The sequence below is a fragment of the Equus przewalskii genome, chromosome 1 (genome assembly GCF_037783145.1).
Source record: "Equus przewalskii isolate Varuska chromosome 1, EquPr2, whole genome shotgun sequence".
Taxonomy (NCBI): domain Eukaryota; kingdom Metazoa; phylum Chordata; class Mammalia; order Perissodactyla; family Equidae; genus Equus; species Equus przewalskii.
In genome coordinates, this window is record NC_091831.1 from 106,985,888 (window position 1) to 107,004,798 (window position 18,911).

General features: G+C 38.8%; 1 protein-coding gene across 1 annotated transcript in view; it reads right to left on the reverse strand.

Moving 5' to 3' along the window:
* Window positions 1–1,150: 1,150 nt before the first annotated feature.
* TARS3 (threonyl-tRNA synthetase 3) overlaps window positions 1,151–18,911 on the reverse strand; it is a 65,883-nt gene continuing 48,122 nt past the window's right edge. The window contains exons 13-19 of the mRNA XM_070571533.1: window positions 18,222–18,359; window positions 16,158–16,235; window positions 15,973–16,073; window positions 7,688–7,792; window positions 4,212–4,284; window positions 3,345–3,459; window positions 1,151–2,002 (exon numbers count right to left, since the gene is read on the reverse strand). Coding sequence (XP_070427634.1) covers window positions 1,854–2,002; window positions 3,345–3,459; window positions 4,212–4,284; window positions 7,688–7,792; window positions 15,973–16,073; window positions 16,158–16,235; window positions 18,222–18,359 — 759 coding nt within the window. The 3' untranslated portion in view covers window positions 1,151–1,853. The remainder of the gene's footprint in view (window positions 2,003–3,344; window positions 3,460–4,211; window positions 4,285–7,687; window positions 7,793–15,972; window positions 16,074–16,157; window positions 16,236–18,221; window positions 18,360–18,911) is intronic.

The following is an 18,911-nucleotide window of genomic DNA, read 5'->3' on the forward strand; positions in this document are numbered from 1 at the left end:
AGGGACATTTCAATCATGTGAAACATCCTCTTTGGGGGTATATAACCACTCTGTGCATCCCACTTCTTCAGTGCCCTTTCTTCCTTCCGGAAGACAGGCCCGGACCATGGTCCTTACATTTTAGCTCAGAATAAACTCACCCAAAATTTCATTTATAGATTCGTTATGGATTATTTTCGTCAACACCTCGAAGACACGCATTACTTCAGAGCGTTCCTCCAAGACTGGGAGAAGCCCCCAGGCCCTGGGACAAGAGCCCTGGATGCAAGAGGAGGGTCCAAAGCATGGGCCCCTCCCTGGAGAAGGCCAGCCCTGGGGGTGAGCCTCACCCCAGGCCACCATCTGCACCTATTTCTATCATAGTATACTTTGTCCTGGGCTGTTGACATGCTTCCCTCTTCCCAGCTGCCTGCCACAAGATCATTTTGGGGGTGGGGGGGATCTTCTGACTCCCCACTTCCTCACTACCACGTTTGGTGAATGAAAAATATATCAAGGGGCTGGCCTGGTGGCTCAGCAGTTAAGTGCACACGTTCCACTTTGGCGGCCCCGGGGTTTGCCAGTTTGGGTCCTGCGTGCGGACATGGCACCGCTTGGCATGCCATGCTGTGGTAGGTGTCCCAAGTATAAAGTAGAGGAAGATGGGCAGGGATGTTAGCTCAGGACCAGTCTTCCCCAGCAAAAAGAGGAGGATTGGCAGCAGATGTTAGCTCAGGGCTCATCTTCCTTAAAAAAGAAAAAAAAAATCTAATTGTTTCTGGCCTCAATAACTGTTAGTGTGAAAAATTATGTCACATAATTTGCACCTTATAGCACTATACAGGTTTGATATATAATACTGTTTTATTTACCAGATGTCCAGGAAACTAAATGATAAGTATGTTGAGAAGAGAGAGCATGTCTTAAATTTATTTTTAATTCTGTAGCACCAAGCCAAATAAACACTCAAAACTACTTCTTGATTGGTAGCTAAATTCTCTATTGGCATTAAGCCATTTTAATTTGGTTCTGAGCAGTAAAGTATTCCTCTCAGTTAAAATCAGAAATCCACTTGAGTCTATAAATCAGTGGAATGTCATCCCATCAAAAAAGTAATTTAACTCTAGGGCAGCAGATTACTGTGGAATAAGCCCATAGCTGAAACAGTGGAAACACTATGTGATGCATTTTATTTGGGAATTTATTTTTTGTAAAGATGAACAAGGCTCAATTGCCAATTAGAAGCATTAAAACAGCAATTCTTAAACTACAGTGCAAACAACAGGAGTTTCCACAACAATGAATTTCTTTGAGTTCAGAGTCTTTTGTCAGTAATTCAGTATTTAGCACTAGCTGCTTCTTTTGTGGTTGTTGGTTAGTTAAAATAAATTAAGTAATGACTCCAATCTTGGAGATAAAAGTTTCAGTGTGAACTTTAGTAAAACAACCATAAAAATACCTGAGAAATAATGTTATTAGAAAATAATATTTTCCCTTATATTCAAAAAAGCTTTGCAGACTTATATTTGAAACCAATCTTTTGAAAATCACAAATCTTAGATAATAACATCTCATAATCCTCATTTCCTAGTATTTCCCTCTTTCAATGAATAACATTTTCCCATTTAAGTCTCTCAAGACATTTGGGAAATTAAAAGTTTCCCAAGCTTGTCCTCTTACTGTCCTCAGACATATTAGTGAATTAAGCTTTGTACATTTCAGGTACTCATTCACTGTCTCCTTTCTCACTGCTCCCATCAGTGGACCCGTCGGTGGGTCCAAAGTTCTTAAAAGAAGTACTAACGTTAATTAAGAAAAATGCATTTTCAGGGGTCAAAATAAGGTTACACAGAACTGAGTACAAGGAAAGAACTTCAAAAGTCTTCCTCAGCATTTAGTGTACGTGATTTCTTGAGATGCTTCAATTTATCAATGGCAGAAGTTACTGAAATCTCTCCATGAATTTTGTTGTCCCTTGTTCGAACATTTACAGCATTATTTGTCTTTTCCTTTTCTCCAACCACTGTGGAAAAGAAAGGGAAATAAACATTTTAAATCAATGATTTATTAAATATTGTCAACTGTCACATGACACATGTGTCTTACTGAGTTTTCTTCAGTATTAATCACTAAATATCAATCTAATGACCATTAGGTCATGCTCTGATAGTAAGTTTCTGGAGGGAAGTAATGACTTCTAATCCCATCTCTCTACTGTCCACTTGGGAGAACATCTGTTGTGGTCTTGGGGTACAAACGGGAGCAAGGAGCTCTTACAGGCCTCTTGACTCCACCTGGCATAGTTGATAATCATGGGGTGGCCACCAGAGCCAGGCCCAAGCAGCCAACCAGAATATTCTGGAATGCAGGTAAAAAGTTGTTCTCTTTAGTGACCCGTACCATAAGATGACACAGGAATCTGCAGCCATATTTCTTGCATATTTCATCAAGAAAGAAATTGGCGAACAAGTAAGGGGAATAAAGCAGATATTCCAGAGAAGAATTAAGAATAAAAGCAAAACAGGGGGACCAGAAATGGGGAGAAATAGTCCTGGTAAGGGTGGAGCTCCTTGTTCCAGTTATTATTCTAATGGTTTGGCTATTTAACTCTACCTTCCATGTCATGAGACTCCAACACCATTCCAACAAGTTCCATCTTTGCCTAAGCTAATTAGAAATTTCTGTCACCATAAGAAGTCTGACTGAAACACACAATACAGAGTCAACACTCTTGATGAAAAGCTGCCGATAGGACAACTCCATGCCTATTTATTTTGCCTTCTACAGAATCTTGCAACTTATAAGAGATAACAATATCATGCCCACAGCTATATCACTATCAGTTTCTCTTGATTTTGAATCATTTTTTAAAGTCAAAATTTTAGATTCGCATACAGTTACTCATGTGCCTCAAAAACTTTTTTTTTTTTTTTTTGCTTAATTCTATTCTTTTGACCTTCTTAAATTTGGAAACTTTTCCACTCATTAGTTTAATCTTAAAGATTTCTAATAAACCAGAAAAGCAAAGGAGAATATTTAAGGCCTGTTACATGGCTGAAACATAAGGAGTATAATTTTACTGAGATCATTTTCACATTTTTTCCATTGTTAGTTTGAGATATTATTTCTTGCTAGTAATATTCTATTACAGGATTCCTGTGAAACTTTATACTCTTCTTCCAGCAAATAACAAAGACTACATAGGAACAGCCTTCCCAGGAACACCACAGATTCCTCTGTGTATAAGTATTAAACAGTCAAATTGTCATGATAAAGTAGTTATACCATATTCTTTATTTTGTTTTTTGGAATTTAACTGGGAAAAAAACCTAAGCATTGTGAAAATATATAAAAATTTAAGTTACCCAAAATAAAATTATATTGAGCCAGCTGCGCATTTCGTATTTTCTTATTTAGTGTACAACTATGATCTAAATCAACGTCAGCCATGAATCCTTCTTCAAAAAATTCATTGGATACCTACAAGAAAATGAAACACTTTTATTATTACATTATGTATGGCAGCCAGCTTCCAAGATGACCCATGGGGTGCCTGCCTCCTACTATTCACATCCTTGTGTAGTTTCCTCCACATTGTACCAGGTCGGCCTTTGTGACCATAGAGAAGGGCAGAAATGATGGCATGTCACTTCTGAGGTTAAGTTACAAGACTGCAGCTTTCATCTCTTTCAGATCACTCCCTCTGGGGAAAACCAGCACCATGTTGGAAGGACACGGAGGCAACCTCTGAGAAGCCTGCATGGTGAGGATCTGAGGCACCCAACAATGAGGTGATTGTGTCCCCAAGGGCTGCAGCCTCACGAGGTACCCGGACCCAGAACCAGCCAGCCAAGCTGCTCCCAGATTCTGACTTGCAGAAACTATGAGATAATAAATGTTTCTTATTTTAAACTGCTAAGGTTTGAGGTAAGTGGTTATGCGGCAATAGATAATATAAGTATTCTTCCCTAATAGAGCCATGTAGAAAAGAATAACTTAAATATGTGATATTTTAAAATACCAATTTCTCAAAAACATTAAGAAATAAAATAGTTATGATACACCTACACAGACATGATTCAGGTGTTACTCCCAATTACTGAAAACATGGGTTGGTAAATTAATGTGTTAGTTATGCAGTATTTTAAGGCATGAATAACATTCCAAGTCAATGACCTTCACAGACGACCATAATGCCAAAATTATTATGTACTTTAAATGTCTCTGATTACCTGAAGTGCATATTTTTCACAAGTTGGCCCCACAGGGATGACCATTACCTGACGAGGAGACAGCCAGAAAGGCCTGAAAAATATTTTAAAAATATGTATTTTCAAACTGACCATTTATTACATGATTAAACCAAAGATTTTCTTTGAAGACTTCACAAGACAGCAGATTCAGTAGAGTGGTGTGGAAGTAAGGCAAACTATATTAAAAGTTAAAAGGCAGCAGAGTAGACAAAAGGGGAAACTTGGAATTTTGATAGGAAAAGGAGGGAAGAATGGGTTGGCAGACAGATGGCAGGGCTAAACATCGCTTACCATACGACCCAGGAATTGCACTCCTGGGCATTTATCCCGCAGAACTGGAAACTTACATAAACCTGCATGCTAACGTTCATAGGAGCTTTATTTATAGTAGCCCAAACCTGGAAATACCCCAAAATGTCCTTCAGCGGGTGAATGGTCAAACTGGTACATCCACACCACAGAACACTATCAGCAATAAAAAGCAACCAGTTATTGATACTGAAACACCTTGGATGGATCTCAAGGGAATTCCATTGGGTGAAAAAAGCCAACCTCAACTGGCTGCATACTTTATGATTCCATTTATGTAACACTCTTGAAATGACAAAATTATGGAGATAGAGAACAGATTAGTGGCTGCCAGAGGTTGATGATGGGGGTCGGGGGGGGGGTGGTGGCAATAAAACAGTAGCACGAGGGATCCTTATAGGTCACATAACTGTCCTGTATCTTGACCGGTGGTGGGTACACGAATCTATACATGTGATAAAATTTACCGAACTAAATTCACACACACAAGTGATGCGTACACATAAACTGGTGAGATCTGAATAAGATTAGGAGATTGCATCAAAGTCAGTGTTCTAGTCCTGATACTCGATATAGTTTTGCAAGTTGTTACCATTGGAAAAAACTGGGTAAAGGCTGTGCTGGACCCCTCCATATTATTCTTACAACTACATGTGACTCTACAATTATCTCCAACTGAAATGCTTTTTTCTTAAAAAAAAAAAAAAAGATGGAAAGGTGAATATAAGCAATGTTTGATGCGGGAAGTGTTTGCCTTTTTCCTCATCATGTGAGTATTTAATTTGAAGGTGGAAGGAAATGCAATGGGTACTATTACCAGACAGCACTTTATGAATGTATGTATTTATATATTTATTCTTAAATTACAAAAGCAAAATAATACATATGATAAAAGTTATAATACATATGATAAAAGAGAAATACAGTGATACAGTATTTAAGATGAAAAGTAAATGTTCCCTTTGGAGCTCCATCCTCATCCCACCCCCAGTCCTGCTCCCCCAAGAGGAGCCACATTTTAAACATTTCCATTTTTAGTTCCTGGGGAGATTCCCATCACAATCCTAATAGGTGTGTGAACTCTTGATTTATGAACTGCAGAGGGCATGCACTGAGTCTCTGCTGTGCAGGATGGCACATTTAGTGCACCAACACCATCTCCCATCTCCCTGTTGGTCTCCTGATTCCACTAGTTTTTTAGGTTTTGGTTTTTTATTACCACTTTCAGCTCTACTCTTCTACTGCAAGACACCACCTTCTCTCACCTGTGTTAAACTACTTGAAACAGAATCAACTAGAAACAAATATAAACATGTTAATTCATACTTAGGTAGCATACATATTCATATCTATACTTTTGGCTTATCTGTAACTTTAATAGCTTAGATACCTTATGACACCTAAGGATATTTTTCTAAGATCACAAATAAAATCTCAGGGATATGGACAGACTCTAGCTACCCAGGACATTTTGAACACCCTCTGTGTGGGAAATTTCCTGCCTTGTGTTTCCTGCTCGGAAATTTGCTTTCCTAGCCTCCCTAGACATGGATGTTAGAGTCCATGCATGTGATCAAGCACGGACAAGCATGGCACGTTGATTTGGGACAGAGCGGCACATGGAGGGAGGTACTACGTGGAATCGGTTCTGGCAAGGGTGATAGAGAGACACGGAGCTTTGGGAGGAACCTGAGGCAGTGACTGCAGCAGTAGCGTCCAGTGCCCAGTGTCAACCATGGCAGCTGCAGGGACTGTGCCCAGCTATCGTAGCAGTGGGGCCAGTAGGTCCTGAAGACACAACTAAACTGCATGAGCAGATGCTCAGTTGGTTTCTTCAAAATGGGAAGGGAGGCAAAAATTTCACAAGTAGTTGCTGGTTTGCAGCATTTCCACATGCTATAGGATGTGCCATCACAAGACGTATCTGCCAGCTGGTACCCTGACTAGCAAATCCCATAATGTCAGTTCAGTGCCTTACTTCTTTTGCTACAAGTTACTTCTATGGTCAGAAGTATTGTTGTACTTCTGACAGCGAAGAAGGCTAGTAAGGATCTATATGGTGCTGCTGGCAGAGGCATGGCAGGAAAGAAGGGCAAAGCAAAATCCAGAGTTGATATCTTTTCTAGTGAGGCCAAGTCATTGGCCTTTTGCATGATGAAAGGGATCCAATGTCATCGACCCTCTACAAGAGAGCTGGCTGTTTCCCTGGGTTATGGTGCCCTATGAGGGATCAGGAGTGATCACTAGTGATGGCAAACTGAGTCCTCAGAAGAGGTGTAGCCAGATGGAACTTGGCGAGGTCCATGTTGTTAAGCCATGCATGCCCCCTACTGGCCACTTTGTTCATGAACCACTGAGCAATCACTAGGAGAAGAAAGAAGCTGGTGATAACAGAATGGGTTCTCTTGTATTTGAATACTGAAACACTATTCGCAGTGAGGGCCCTTGGGTGTAACACTACCTCTGTGGCCCATTCTGAGCGATCATACACATTCCTCTCCCCCAAATCTATTTGTCATCTATTTTCCAATCTAATTACTTCTAAGTAATTACTTCTCTGACCTTGCAGCCAAAGTAGTAAAGCAGAGCCCATGCATCCGTGTAACTCCCTACCTCTAGCCATTTTTTCCTTCCAGGCAAAGAGGACTAAAAAGATAGACCACTCAAAATCTTGCACTCGAGAGCATTTCCCTTCCCCTCTTCATCCCTAAATGGGGCTGTGCTACTGTAACTGTCCTCTTTGGGTTTGTGCCAGCATATTGGTCAGAGCCATTTGTGAACCAGGTTTACACGTTTTCCTCCTAAGTCAATGGTGATAAGGCCCCCATGAGGTTTCCAAGAGGCAGGACCCTGGGAGTGTGGGCGATATATTTGCCAGACAGCAGATAGGTCTTTGCAGGGCTTGAAGTAGGTGAAAAGATAACTCTTTAATTCTCCTGAGTTCCCAGAAAAATAAATGATACAGTTTCATGCCACTTTGCTTTTGTTTTCTGATCAGGCACATGCAACAAGAATTTTTTTATCTGCTGTTTGGATACTTGCTAATTATAAAGCAGGAGCCACCAATTTTTTGTACTAATTTTATCTTGTCAGACAAGATTTTTAAGAATAAAAGACATGTAGCTTTTCTTTTCCAGATCACTTACCATTTTCCCCCATAGTTTTCTGAGAGAATGGCTATCATTCTTTCCACTGATCCCAAAATGGCTCGATGAATGATCACAGGATTCTTCTTATCATCCCCATCCTTACTAAAAAATGAAAATTATATATGTAAGTATTTTCTTAAGATTCAGTGATAATTTTGTCTTCTTACCTTATATTTAACTTATTTTTCTAAAGTAGGTAAAATGATGGATTCCTCATAAATCATCTTCAAGCATATAATGTTCCATTTATTAGAAACAAAGGGTTTTTTTCAAATTATCGTATCTTCTACAAACCAAAGGGAAAGGAAATACATTATCCAGTAAAAATCAAGGTGGTATTATATCACTATCTCTATTACATCTACTGATTCTCTTTATTCTAAACTACTGGCTTACATCATTTTACTAACAGGGACAGGCAATCTTGCAAGTCGTAATTTTTTTAGATTAACTTTATTTTGAACTCTGGCTTACTTCACCAGTACTCGATTGAACTGTGTCAAAGATACTGAAAAATAAAGGAAACAGGTTTCTGTATCTAAATTCTCATTTTCTCATAAACATTAAAAATAAATCATGGGATGAATTGTTTTGTAAGTTATAAAGATAGAAAATGAAATAGAAAAAAATTTGTATGGCTGTAATTAGTGAAGTTGAATGTCATTTTACATGTTTAATGATACTTCTTTTTCCTCAACTGCCTACTTGTGCCCTTTGTCCACTGACTAGTGGAAATTTGGGGGGGGGGGTAATTAACTCATAAACATATATGTGTAAATGTATATTTTGTATATATAGTAAACAAATATATAAAGACATGTTAAGGAAATTAACTCCTTTTCTAATAAGCAAAATTGAAAATACTTTTTCCAAGTTTATTTATTTACTTGTTATTTGCCTATTTTGGTACTATCCTTTCTATGATAAGTTTTTAATCTTGGAGAAGTCAAAGCTATCTATCATTTTCTTTATGAATTTTAACATTAAGGTTATATAATAAAGAACTTTCTCTCCCCAACATAATAAAAAGACTCACCTACATTTTCTCCTACTTTGATGGATTTTTAAAAAATAGTTTATCCAGCTTTAATTAACTTTTCTATCTAGAGTGAAAAATGGAATTTCACATTTTCCTTCCAAATGGATAGCCAATTGTCCCAATGTTATTTATTGAACCCATCCCCTCCTCATAGATTTGAAATGCCTCCTTTCTCATGTACTATATTCTTTCATAAGTCTGTATCTGGGCTATATTGCTTCATTTATAAATAGCACTATTTTTTTTTCTAATTTAAAAATTTATTGTGATATATATCATTTGTAGTGAAGATTGTTTCAATCGTTGATATCTACTTTAAAGAATATTTTTTAAAAATTGTGCTAAAAATATATATAATATTACCAGAACCTTAAAATGGACTCCTCCCCAATCATATCCCCCTTCCTCCATCCTTGCTTTTCTTTGGGGTTTGGACTACCATTTAGTTTCTAAGCATACCAAGCAGCAAGTACATGCACGCCCAGCTGTGTAATGTTGGGGTAGGACCACCACCGTTGCGGGGAGACTCCCCAGAGAAGAGGCGCTGAATGGAGTCCCGGACTCTCTTCCTGTAAACTTTCCTGAGAGTTCACAGGAGCCCCTTCCAGGCAAGTCAGCATGAGTCCAGGGGCATGCAGGCTCACCACGGTCAAGGTACCGGCAGGACACTGGTGTGGACCAGGTCAAGTCATCGCACAGCAGCACAGTCAGGGAAGTGGCCATCAACATTGTCTGCTTCTAGGTCACTTAGCAATCTCTACATCTGGGCGGGGGGGATTGGGACGGGGAGCACCAAAGCAGAGTGCTTCGGGTTCTTCTCACAGCGTTTTGACTATAGATTTAGATGAGTATTTTTGGATCTCTCCCCCATGAACTGTATTTGTTTTGTTTTGTGACTGTCTTGTTTTCTCAAAACAAAAGACTGTTTCTCAAAACAAACTACTCTGTTTGCTAATCTTTGTTCTTTTACTTCTAAAACTTTTTATTAGAGACATTGAAAACATATACAAAAGTAGAGAGAATAGTATAATGAACTCCGAAATAACCCTCTCCCAGCTTCGCCAACATCAACTCACAGCCGATCTTGTTTGATCCAAATGCATCTCATTCCTGACACTATCCACCACCCATATTGTAAACCTCATTCTTCAAAAAATGTTTCTGATGTTTGTTCCAAAAGTTCACTGGTCAAATTCCCTTTACAGACCTGAAATCTTCATGAAATGCACCTTACATTTACTGATTCTCTCCTACCTTTCAGAAAAAGTTGGAAAAAGCAAATTATGACTATTAATTGTAATGAAGTAAGTCACCCCAAGATCTGTGCACACTTAAGACAGATAAATTTCACATTATTGCAATAAATGTAACATGTGACACTTACAAAGTTCTTCTGAGAAAATTTTATCTAAAAATTCTACCAGCTACTAAAGGTTAGCTACTACTAAAACACACACACACAGCAAACAAACAGAAAGAGAGAGACCCATTCATTAAACTCACTTCAAATGAGTTATAACTGGATATCGTCATTGCTAGTCATTTCTAAGAGTCATTACAGACTGGCTGCAGGCCAAAGCCTCTGTCTAGATCCCACAGAAAGCTTTGGAGTGGGGGTAGCTGGCTGAGTCCAGTCCTTCTCTGATATATGAACAAATAATTCACGCCAGGAACTGAAACCAGCATGGTATATTCCTGAATGTTACATATGTTGCTTCTGTGTAGGGAATGAAAGAGAAGTAGGATGATCCTTTCACAAGCACATGGGTACCAGGAATTTCTGTCCTATCATTTATTTTAAAAGAATTAAGGACAGGGAAGCCTTAAGAAGGGCAAAAAGTGACCTAAACTATGCCAACGCATCTATACTTTCAGATAAACATTAGAATTAACATCAAATTCGCCCCCCCCCAATAATCCCAGTGGATTTAGTTGGAATTACATTAGATTTATAGATAAATTTGGAGAGAATTAAATCTTCATAATATTGATTCTTCCCATTCCAAGAGTGTAGCATGAATCTTCATTTAAACAATTCTTTTTTTATGGCCTGTGATAAAATTTTATGGTGTATACTTCATATAAATATTATATATTTATTATTAAGTTTATTCCTAGATATTTTGTATTTTGTTGTTGTTGCTTCTAAAATGTTTTTTCCATTGCAATTCCTAGGAGATTATTGCTAATATGTATGAAAGCAAATTGATTTTTTCCATTTTAACCTTATTGCTAGCTACTTTACTTAACTCTATATTAGTTTTGATTTTCCTCCATTTGATTCTGTTGCATTTCTAGACATCTTAACATCTACGAATAATGATAATTTTATCTCTTTATTTCAAATATTTGTACTCCCAAAACAATTTTAAGTAACAGTAGAAATAGCAGGCATATTCACCTTATTCTCAACTAAGTTGAGATGTCATCGTTGTTTTCCAATAAATATTCTCTATCATAATAAGCAAAATACTTTCTGTTAATCTCACAGGGATGAATGTCAAATTTTATTCAATGCCTTTCAGCACTGCTGAATGTAATGAATGACAATAATATATTTCTTAATCTTAACCATTATTGCTATCTTAGGAAAAAACCCTACTTGATCATGGTAATGACCTTGATGCTCCCCTCATATCTAAGCCATGAATAGATCACATCAGTTCTACCTCCAAAATATACCCCAACTATCTCCACTTCTTTCATCTCTATTACTACCACTTTGTTCTGTCATCATCTCTTACCTGGTCTACAGACCACTGCTGCCCCTTTTGCTCCCCTACTCTCCATTTTCCACACAAAACCTAGGATAGATGGATTGATGGCTTGGCTGATCTGCTTCTCCTCCACACCCTCTTGCATGGTCAGTAGTGTTCAAATTTCATTGAACAAGTTGGGTTATTTTAGCAGAAGGTCCCCCACCTCTCATTCTTTTTGTTCATTTTAGTAGGTTTTGGAGAAAGATGGTTTTGCAAATATGAACTTTAGACACCATCTTTCCCAAAGGGCCCAAATTTATTTTTGAAAGGTCTGCGTGTTCTCCTTTATTCTCTGAGCATTTTTATTATTCTCAGGTCTTGGTGTAACTCTGTATGATACACTTCACCTATTCCTTCAGCTGTTTAACTTCTCCCAGGCCTAACTCTTAGTGTAGCTCTATAACTCGTAATCAAAACAGAAGGTGGAGAATCCAAAATAAAATAAGACTTCTGTTGCTTGGACATAAATTGAGATCAATCCATAAAATCACACATTCTGGGAAAATGGTAGTTGTTCATTTATTCTAAGAATCTTATTATGAAAATATTCCATTAAAAATTACTGGATTTAAAACATGCCAATAAGTTTTCCTCTTTTGCCTTTATTAATAATGTTGAGTGAAAAAGAACTCAACACATTATCTAATCAACACTACATCTAAATTGGACATGGTGAGAAGAGGAGAGTTTACAGGAATGTTGTTGTGATTTTGTGTAATTCACATCAGGGGAATGGTCTTTAAAAAGAAGTTAGTTTCAGGCAAAATGAAGTAAACATACTCTACTCTAGCTCTCTCACTGAATGCAAACAGAGGTCCTGGAGAGAAGGTAAGGAGCAGCTACCTGAAGACTCTGAAGAGTGAATCGTGACAGGTAGATTGCCAAAGAAGCCCAGAACGTGAAGTACCACCAAACCAGCAGTTAGTCTCCTGTAATTTTGTCTTCCAGTATTGTGTGGCCTGGACTCAAAGACAGCCCACCAAGAAGTACCCACCAGATGCAGACAGAAAAAGCATCAAGAGAAATCCTCACTTTCTGGCCAAGAGCCAGAAAAATAACTCCTGAGTTTCAGAAAGCGTGAGGGTGTGGGAAATCCTGGCTGTTTTTTCCCCATTTTTGCTGTTCTCTTCTCCCCAGCTCCCAGGCATTCCCACAGTGGCATGAAGACTAAACAGGCACCTAAAACTCTGAGGAATGGGATCTTCTCTCTGACCTGAAAGGCTATGATCCCAAGTACATGGGGTGAATCTCTGTGGCTTTCTCTCTCTATCTCTGGCCTTCTGATGCTTTGTCTCTGACAGGGATATAGTCATGAAATAGAACATGGCAGAGTGGGGAAGCTAAAGCCCCAGCTTTCTGGCCACAGGACTGCAAAAAGAGAATTCAGGGAACCAAAAAGTATCAGGGAAATCACAGAGAGTAGGGGGCACAAAAGAGCTATCCCATAAAGTAGCGTATCAACTCACCTGGCCTCACTTCTGAATTGCACATGGATAGATCTGACTCTAAACAGCATACAGAAGGCTTGAGAACTGAACTATGGAACTTGGCCACTGGGTGCCACACACAGAGAACAGCTCTGAATATTACCGTTATGGCTTTGGAATGGAACTGTCATGGGAACCACAGAAGAGGGGTTGGAAATTACAGCCTGAGCCTAACCAGGCAGACTGACTATTAAAAAAAAATCAACAATCTCCTTAGGACTTAAACAAGACCCAGCATCTCAAAACATAATATTAAAAATGTCTGGGCTGCAATACAAAACTACTCTGCATATTAATCACCAGGAAAATCTCAATTTATGAGAGAAAAGACAACAGATTCCAACAGCAAGATGACACAGATGATGAAATTATCAAAGACTATAACGCAGCTACCATACCTATGCGCTAACAAGTAAAGGTGAACACACTTGAAATGACTGGAAAGATAAAAGTCTTAGCAAAGAAATAAAAGGTATAAAGAAAAGAAATTGCAGAACTAAAAAATACAATGATGGAAATAAACAATGCACTGGACGAACACAACAGCAAAGGAGATGATAGAAAAGAGTCAGTGAACTTGAAAAAGAGTCAGTGAACTTAAAGACACATGAATACAAAGTATCCAATCTGAAATATACATATATAGAAGAAAAACTGAAGAAAACATAAACAGAGCCTCAGGAAACTGTGGAACAATAACAAAAGGCCTAATATTCATGTCATCTGGGTCCGAATAGGAGATGAGAAATTGTACCGAAAAAATATAAAAAAAACAATGGCTGAAAACTAATTTTGGCAAGAGATATAAACTTACAGATTCAAGAAGTTTAGCAAACTCTAAAAAAGATAAACTCAAATAAATCCTCACTCAGACACATCATAATCAAACTGCTGAAAATTAAGACAAAGAGAACAATATTGAAAGCAATAAGAGAAAAATGAAATATAACATATAGGGAAAAATAACTCAAATTACTGCAGATTTCTCATCAGAAACCATGGAGGCCAGAAGGACACAGAACTATATTTTCAAAGTGCTGAAAGCAAGTAATTTTCAACCCAGAGTTCTATACTCAAAGAAAATATCCTTCAGGAATGAAGGTGAAATGAAGACATTCTCAGATGAAGGAAAACTAAGACAATTCATCACAAGCAGACCTGCTTTAAATGAATTGTTAAAGGAAACACTTCAGATGTAAGAGAAATGATACCAGAGAGAAACTTGGAACATCAAGAATGAAGGAAGAGTAATAGAAATTGTAAGTATCTGCGTAAATATAACAAAATATTCTCCTCCTAAGCTCCTTAAAACATGTACAATGGCGGAAAGCAAAAATTGTAATATTGCTCGGTGAGGTTTTCATTGTATGTAAAATGTAGTATGTATGACAACTATAACACGAAAGAGGGAGGGTGGAGGCGCCTTACGTGGTAGTAAGGTTTCTACGTTTCATCTGAAGTCATAAAATATTAATTCTAAGTAGACTGTAAAAAAGAAAGTATATATACTGTAATTCCAAGAGCAACCACTAAAAAACTATACAAAGGGATATAGTCAAAAACTCAATAGCTAAATTTAAGTGTAATACTAAAATATATTCAAATAATAAAAAGAAAATAGGATAAGGGAAATAGAGGAATGCAAGATAAAGAACAAACAAATAACAAAATGGCAGGCCTAAATCTAAACATATCAATAATCACATTAAAAGTAAATGGTCTTACCAGCATCTAGATCTTCATTTCTAAATATCATTCTCCAATATTGTATTTATTGCATTTTTCAGTTCTAAGATTTCCATTTTTCATTGGAAAAATGGCTGATTCACAAGTCATGTCAGAGAAAATACAAGATGAGCTGGCAGCATCTTGTAGTGCCAGTGAGCAAAGAAGTGCTTAAAAAAAAAGGAAAAAGGGAAAAGGATGGGGTACGTCAAAGGGAACAAGAGCCAACACAAAAGAGTGCCCACTGCCAAAGGCTGGCACAATTTGAGCAAGAGAACTTTAAAATGTACTATTTTATTATATCCCAAAATGTAAGATGAATATTCACAAGTCTCTACTGATATAAATAAATGATGGGATAGATAAACAAATGAAGAAGCAGCAAATCTTCCTTACAGAAGAATTCCAAATAATAAGTGTAGATACTCCCCTCTCCAGGAGGTGAAGCTTAAGTGTAAGCTTGAATTTTTGTTAAACTTAATGACTTGGTTCCAAAGAACAGATTACGAAAGGGGAATAACAGTAACTCTACAGTGGGGAAACCCAGCAAACGTTAATTTAACCAAGTGATTGAGGTTAACATCATGGGTTATAAGTCATATTGGTACCACGCACCTTGATATAATAAGCCACTCTCAAAAGGTTACAGTATGATTCCATGTATATGACATTCTGAGGAAGGCAAAACTGCAGAGATGGAGAACATATAAGTGGTTGCCAGGAGCTAGGGGTGGGAGGAGAGTGTAACTGCAAAGGAGCAGCATAGGAGTTTACTGGCACGAGGGAAACATAATTGTGGTGGTAGTCACACCATTCTACACGGATGGTAAAACTCATGGAACTGTACACACACATACACACAAAGTCAACTTTACTGCGTGTTAAGAAGATTTTTTGGTTTGCAGTGATGAAATTGCCTTTTTTCCTCTGCTTTCCCTGGCAAATACCTCATCCTCAAGACATAGATCCAATGTCAGCTCTTTATGAAGTTGTCCCCCTCCACCTCAGGGAGAGTTGGCAATTTGGATCACATTTTCATGGTACTTTGTTCATATCTCTAATCTTATGCTTATTTATCTTCCTGCCCCCACTAGACCATGTCCTGAGAAAATTCAAGTTGCTCTCCAACTAGATTATAAGCACATAAACATATGTTGAGTACATTGCACATAAACTAAACATTCACTAATGTTTGTTTTTGTATTGCTAATGCTCGAATGACAAATAATCAGGATATTAGTACTACATATTCCGTCACATTCAATCACTCACCTAACATACGTAAGATTAAATCTAATAGGTAGTTGGAAGTCCAGCTGAATTGTAGCACATTGATGGTATCTGCCAATAGCATCCTTGATTTTTATATCAATCTGTAAATTAAATGATGTTTGTTTAGAGACAGTTTTTATTTTTCTTTTAAATTTTATTCTTTTTGAAACATATAGTCTACATACTTTAGGGCCATAAAATGCTCCATCTCCTGGGTTCATCTTCCATGGTTTTCCAAATTCCATCAAGCTATTCTGTAGTTGCTATTTTTTTTAAAGAAGAGAACATTTAAGACTTCTACTTATTGTACATTTTATCTTTTCTCTCATATAGTTCAAAAATTGTTGTTATAAATCTTAATTACATTCTATTTTAGTTCAACATATATTTATTGAGTATCTGTCGCATTCAATAAACTACTGAGCAAGGACTACAAAAAGATCATTAAGATGTTACTTGCTCTCAAGAAACATACACATTTTAATTGGGGGAAAAAAGATAACTTACTAAATCGTTCCAGTGAATTCCAGGTAAGCATTAGAAAGGGATGCTTTTGGCACTCCTGCCAAGGCAAACCCCCTCACCCCTATGCACTTACCAGCTCCTTGTAGGTGGGGGCTCCACAGATTAAAAGGCGTGAAAGCTTTGACCTTTCTCCCTCATCTACTCTGTGTTTAGCTGGGTAAGAAGACCAGGGGCAGGGCAGGCCTTGCCACCTCTCTCCTGCTTTTCCTCTACCTCTGTACATGGAGCTGGGGAGTAGGGCTGTCCTTGATGATTTATAGGGGTGTGGGAGCAGGAGGCCCACTTTGGTCTTTAGACTAACCACATAAATTCTTTCCAGTTAGCTTGAGGTAAAGATGCTCAGCACTGAAGGTGAATATATATAAATGTTAATAAAAGGGTTCTTTGAGTCTTTGGCTATTCCCTGTGAATAAAGCTTCTTTGGGAAGCTTTGGGGCGCTCCCAAGTCCTTGCCCAGAATACTGTCAAAATGCCACCCAAACTCCTGTCATCTCCTCAATATATTGGTGCCCATGAGGGGGACTGACATTTGGGAGTGAAGTACCTGACAGTGAAGTCAAAGCAGTGGTGGTCTTTTGGGGCCAAATATAGAGTTATTAAGAAAGCTGACTCTTGGGATTTTTTTAAGCTTTTCCAGGATCACAGTCAGAGTGGGTCAGGAACTGGTCTTGGCTAAGATCCCAGGAGGCTCCCTCCTGGGCCTAATCCTACTGAAGCAACTTCCCTTCTACTTAGGACCAGAGAAGGCCACCACCATAGAGCACTTCACAAGCTAGGAGGCTACCCTCCCCCTTCCTCTGTTTCTGAAAGGAGGAAATACACTGGTATATGTTCACAGAGAAAATGAGACTCTGGTACAGCAGGTAACTAAGTGATGGAAAGAATTTTGGGCGTCTCAGGGAATTAAAAAGCCAAAAAAGGCCAGGTTTTGAGGAAGAGCATAAAGCAGAGGTCACTGTGCCTCACCGGGCCTCTGATGACACAGGGATAGGAAGGCCCAAAACAAGCGGCCAAGGCTAAGAAAGCTTTTGGTTTATGCAAGGTATGGGAGAAGTGCACGTGTAAGGGGAGCCTGAGCCGCTGCACCTCACAGGACACGTCTGTGGACACTGGTGTGGCCTGCCTGGCACCCTGGTGAAGGAGAAATCAAGATCTCCTTTTCTCCGCTGCTGTCTGTCTCCTTCCCCAGGTAAACCAAGTCACTGGCTCCCAGTAGCACTGGAGGTCTACACTGTGGTATGTGCTGGGCTCTGGACACGTTACTTTGCTTGAAATTGTGTGAGTGTGGGGTTGTAATGTTCTTAGGGATCTTAATGACTCATGGCAACTCTGGAAAAGTGGGACAAGGGAGAGACTCGGATTGGGGTTAAGGAGCTGATGGCTTTACATTGGTTGCAGTGGTAGAGGCCAGACCAGAGCTGCTGAAGATGGAGCGAGAGGATTTTTTCAAAAACCTATGAAAATGGTTATTAGTGACTGGCACTAAGAGAGTATAAACAAAAACCTGATATAAATTTGAAGTGTGAAACAAATGGAAGATATTATTATTATCACTGTTTCGGAGAAAACTGGATAACTAGATTCTGCAATTGCCCTCTTTATCCGGGAACCTCCAATTTAAAATTTCTATTGCAAAGCATTGCATCCTCATGCAAGATAATCGCAGTCCCTCAGCGATTTCCATATTCACAAAAATGAAAGGCGAGCACCTAGCTTCTCCATACCTTCTCAGCTTCATCCCAGAGCCCAATCTCTCCTAAGAAGTTTTCTGGTCTTGTTGACAAATTTAATTGAAAGGAGAAGCCAAATGTTGAGTAAACAGATTGCAAAAACTGCAAACACCCCTTTATTTCTTCTTCAATCTGAAATTAGAGCAAATGAAATATTTTTAAAAGAACACTAACTTAAATACATTTATGGCATTTTTTAAAATAAAGAGAATTCTCCATGTCAGATAGAAATAAAGCATGTTGTTACTACAGAGTTCAGTCAATGACACTGTTTTGGTTGTTCATCCATTCCTTACTCAAGTATTCACTGAATGCCCACCAAATGCCAGGCATGTGCAGGCTGCCAGAGGCTCCCGTCGAGTGCAGGGGTTGGACCAAGAAGCAGGCAGGGGCACCTCACCGTGAGCAGTGCCGCAGGGAAGGGGAAGGGCAGCTGTCCAGAGGAAGTGATGGCCAACCTGCAGCCAGAGGGTAAGTTAAGAGTTCTCCGTGGAAAGAGAGGGCAGGAGCTCTCTGAGCAGAGGGAATACTGAGGGTGAAGGCCCAGAGGACAGAGGAGCAGGCTAAGGTGGGGAGCCAGAGGGAGCTGCCATGGGACTCAGCTGTATGTGATGGGGAAGAGGGGCACAGAGGGGAGGGTGGTAGGTGATGAGGCTAGAGGCAGGCAAGGGGCAGAGAAAATTA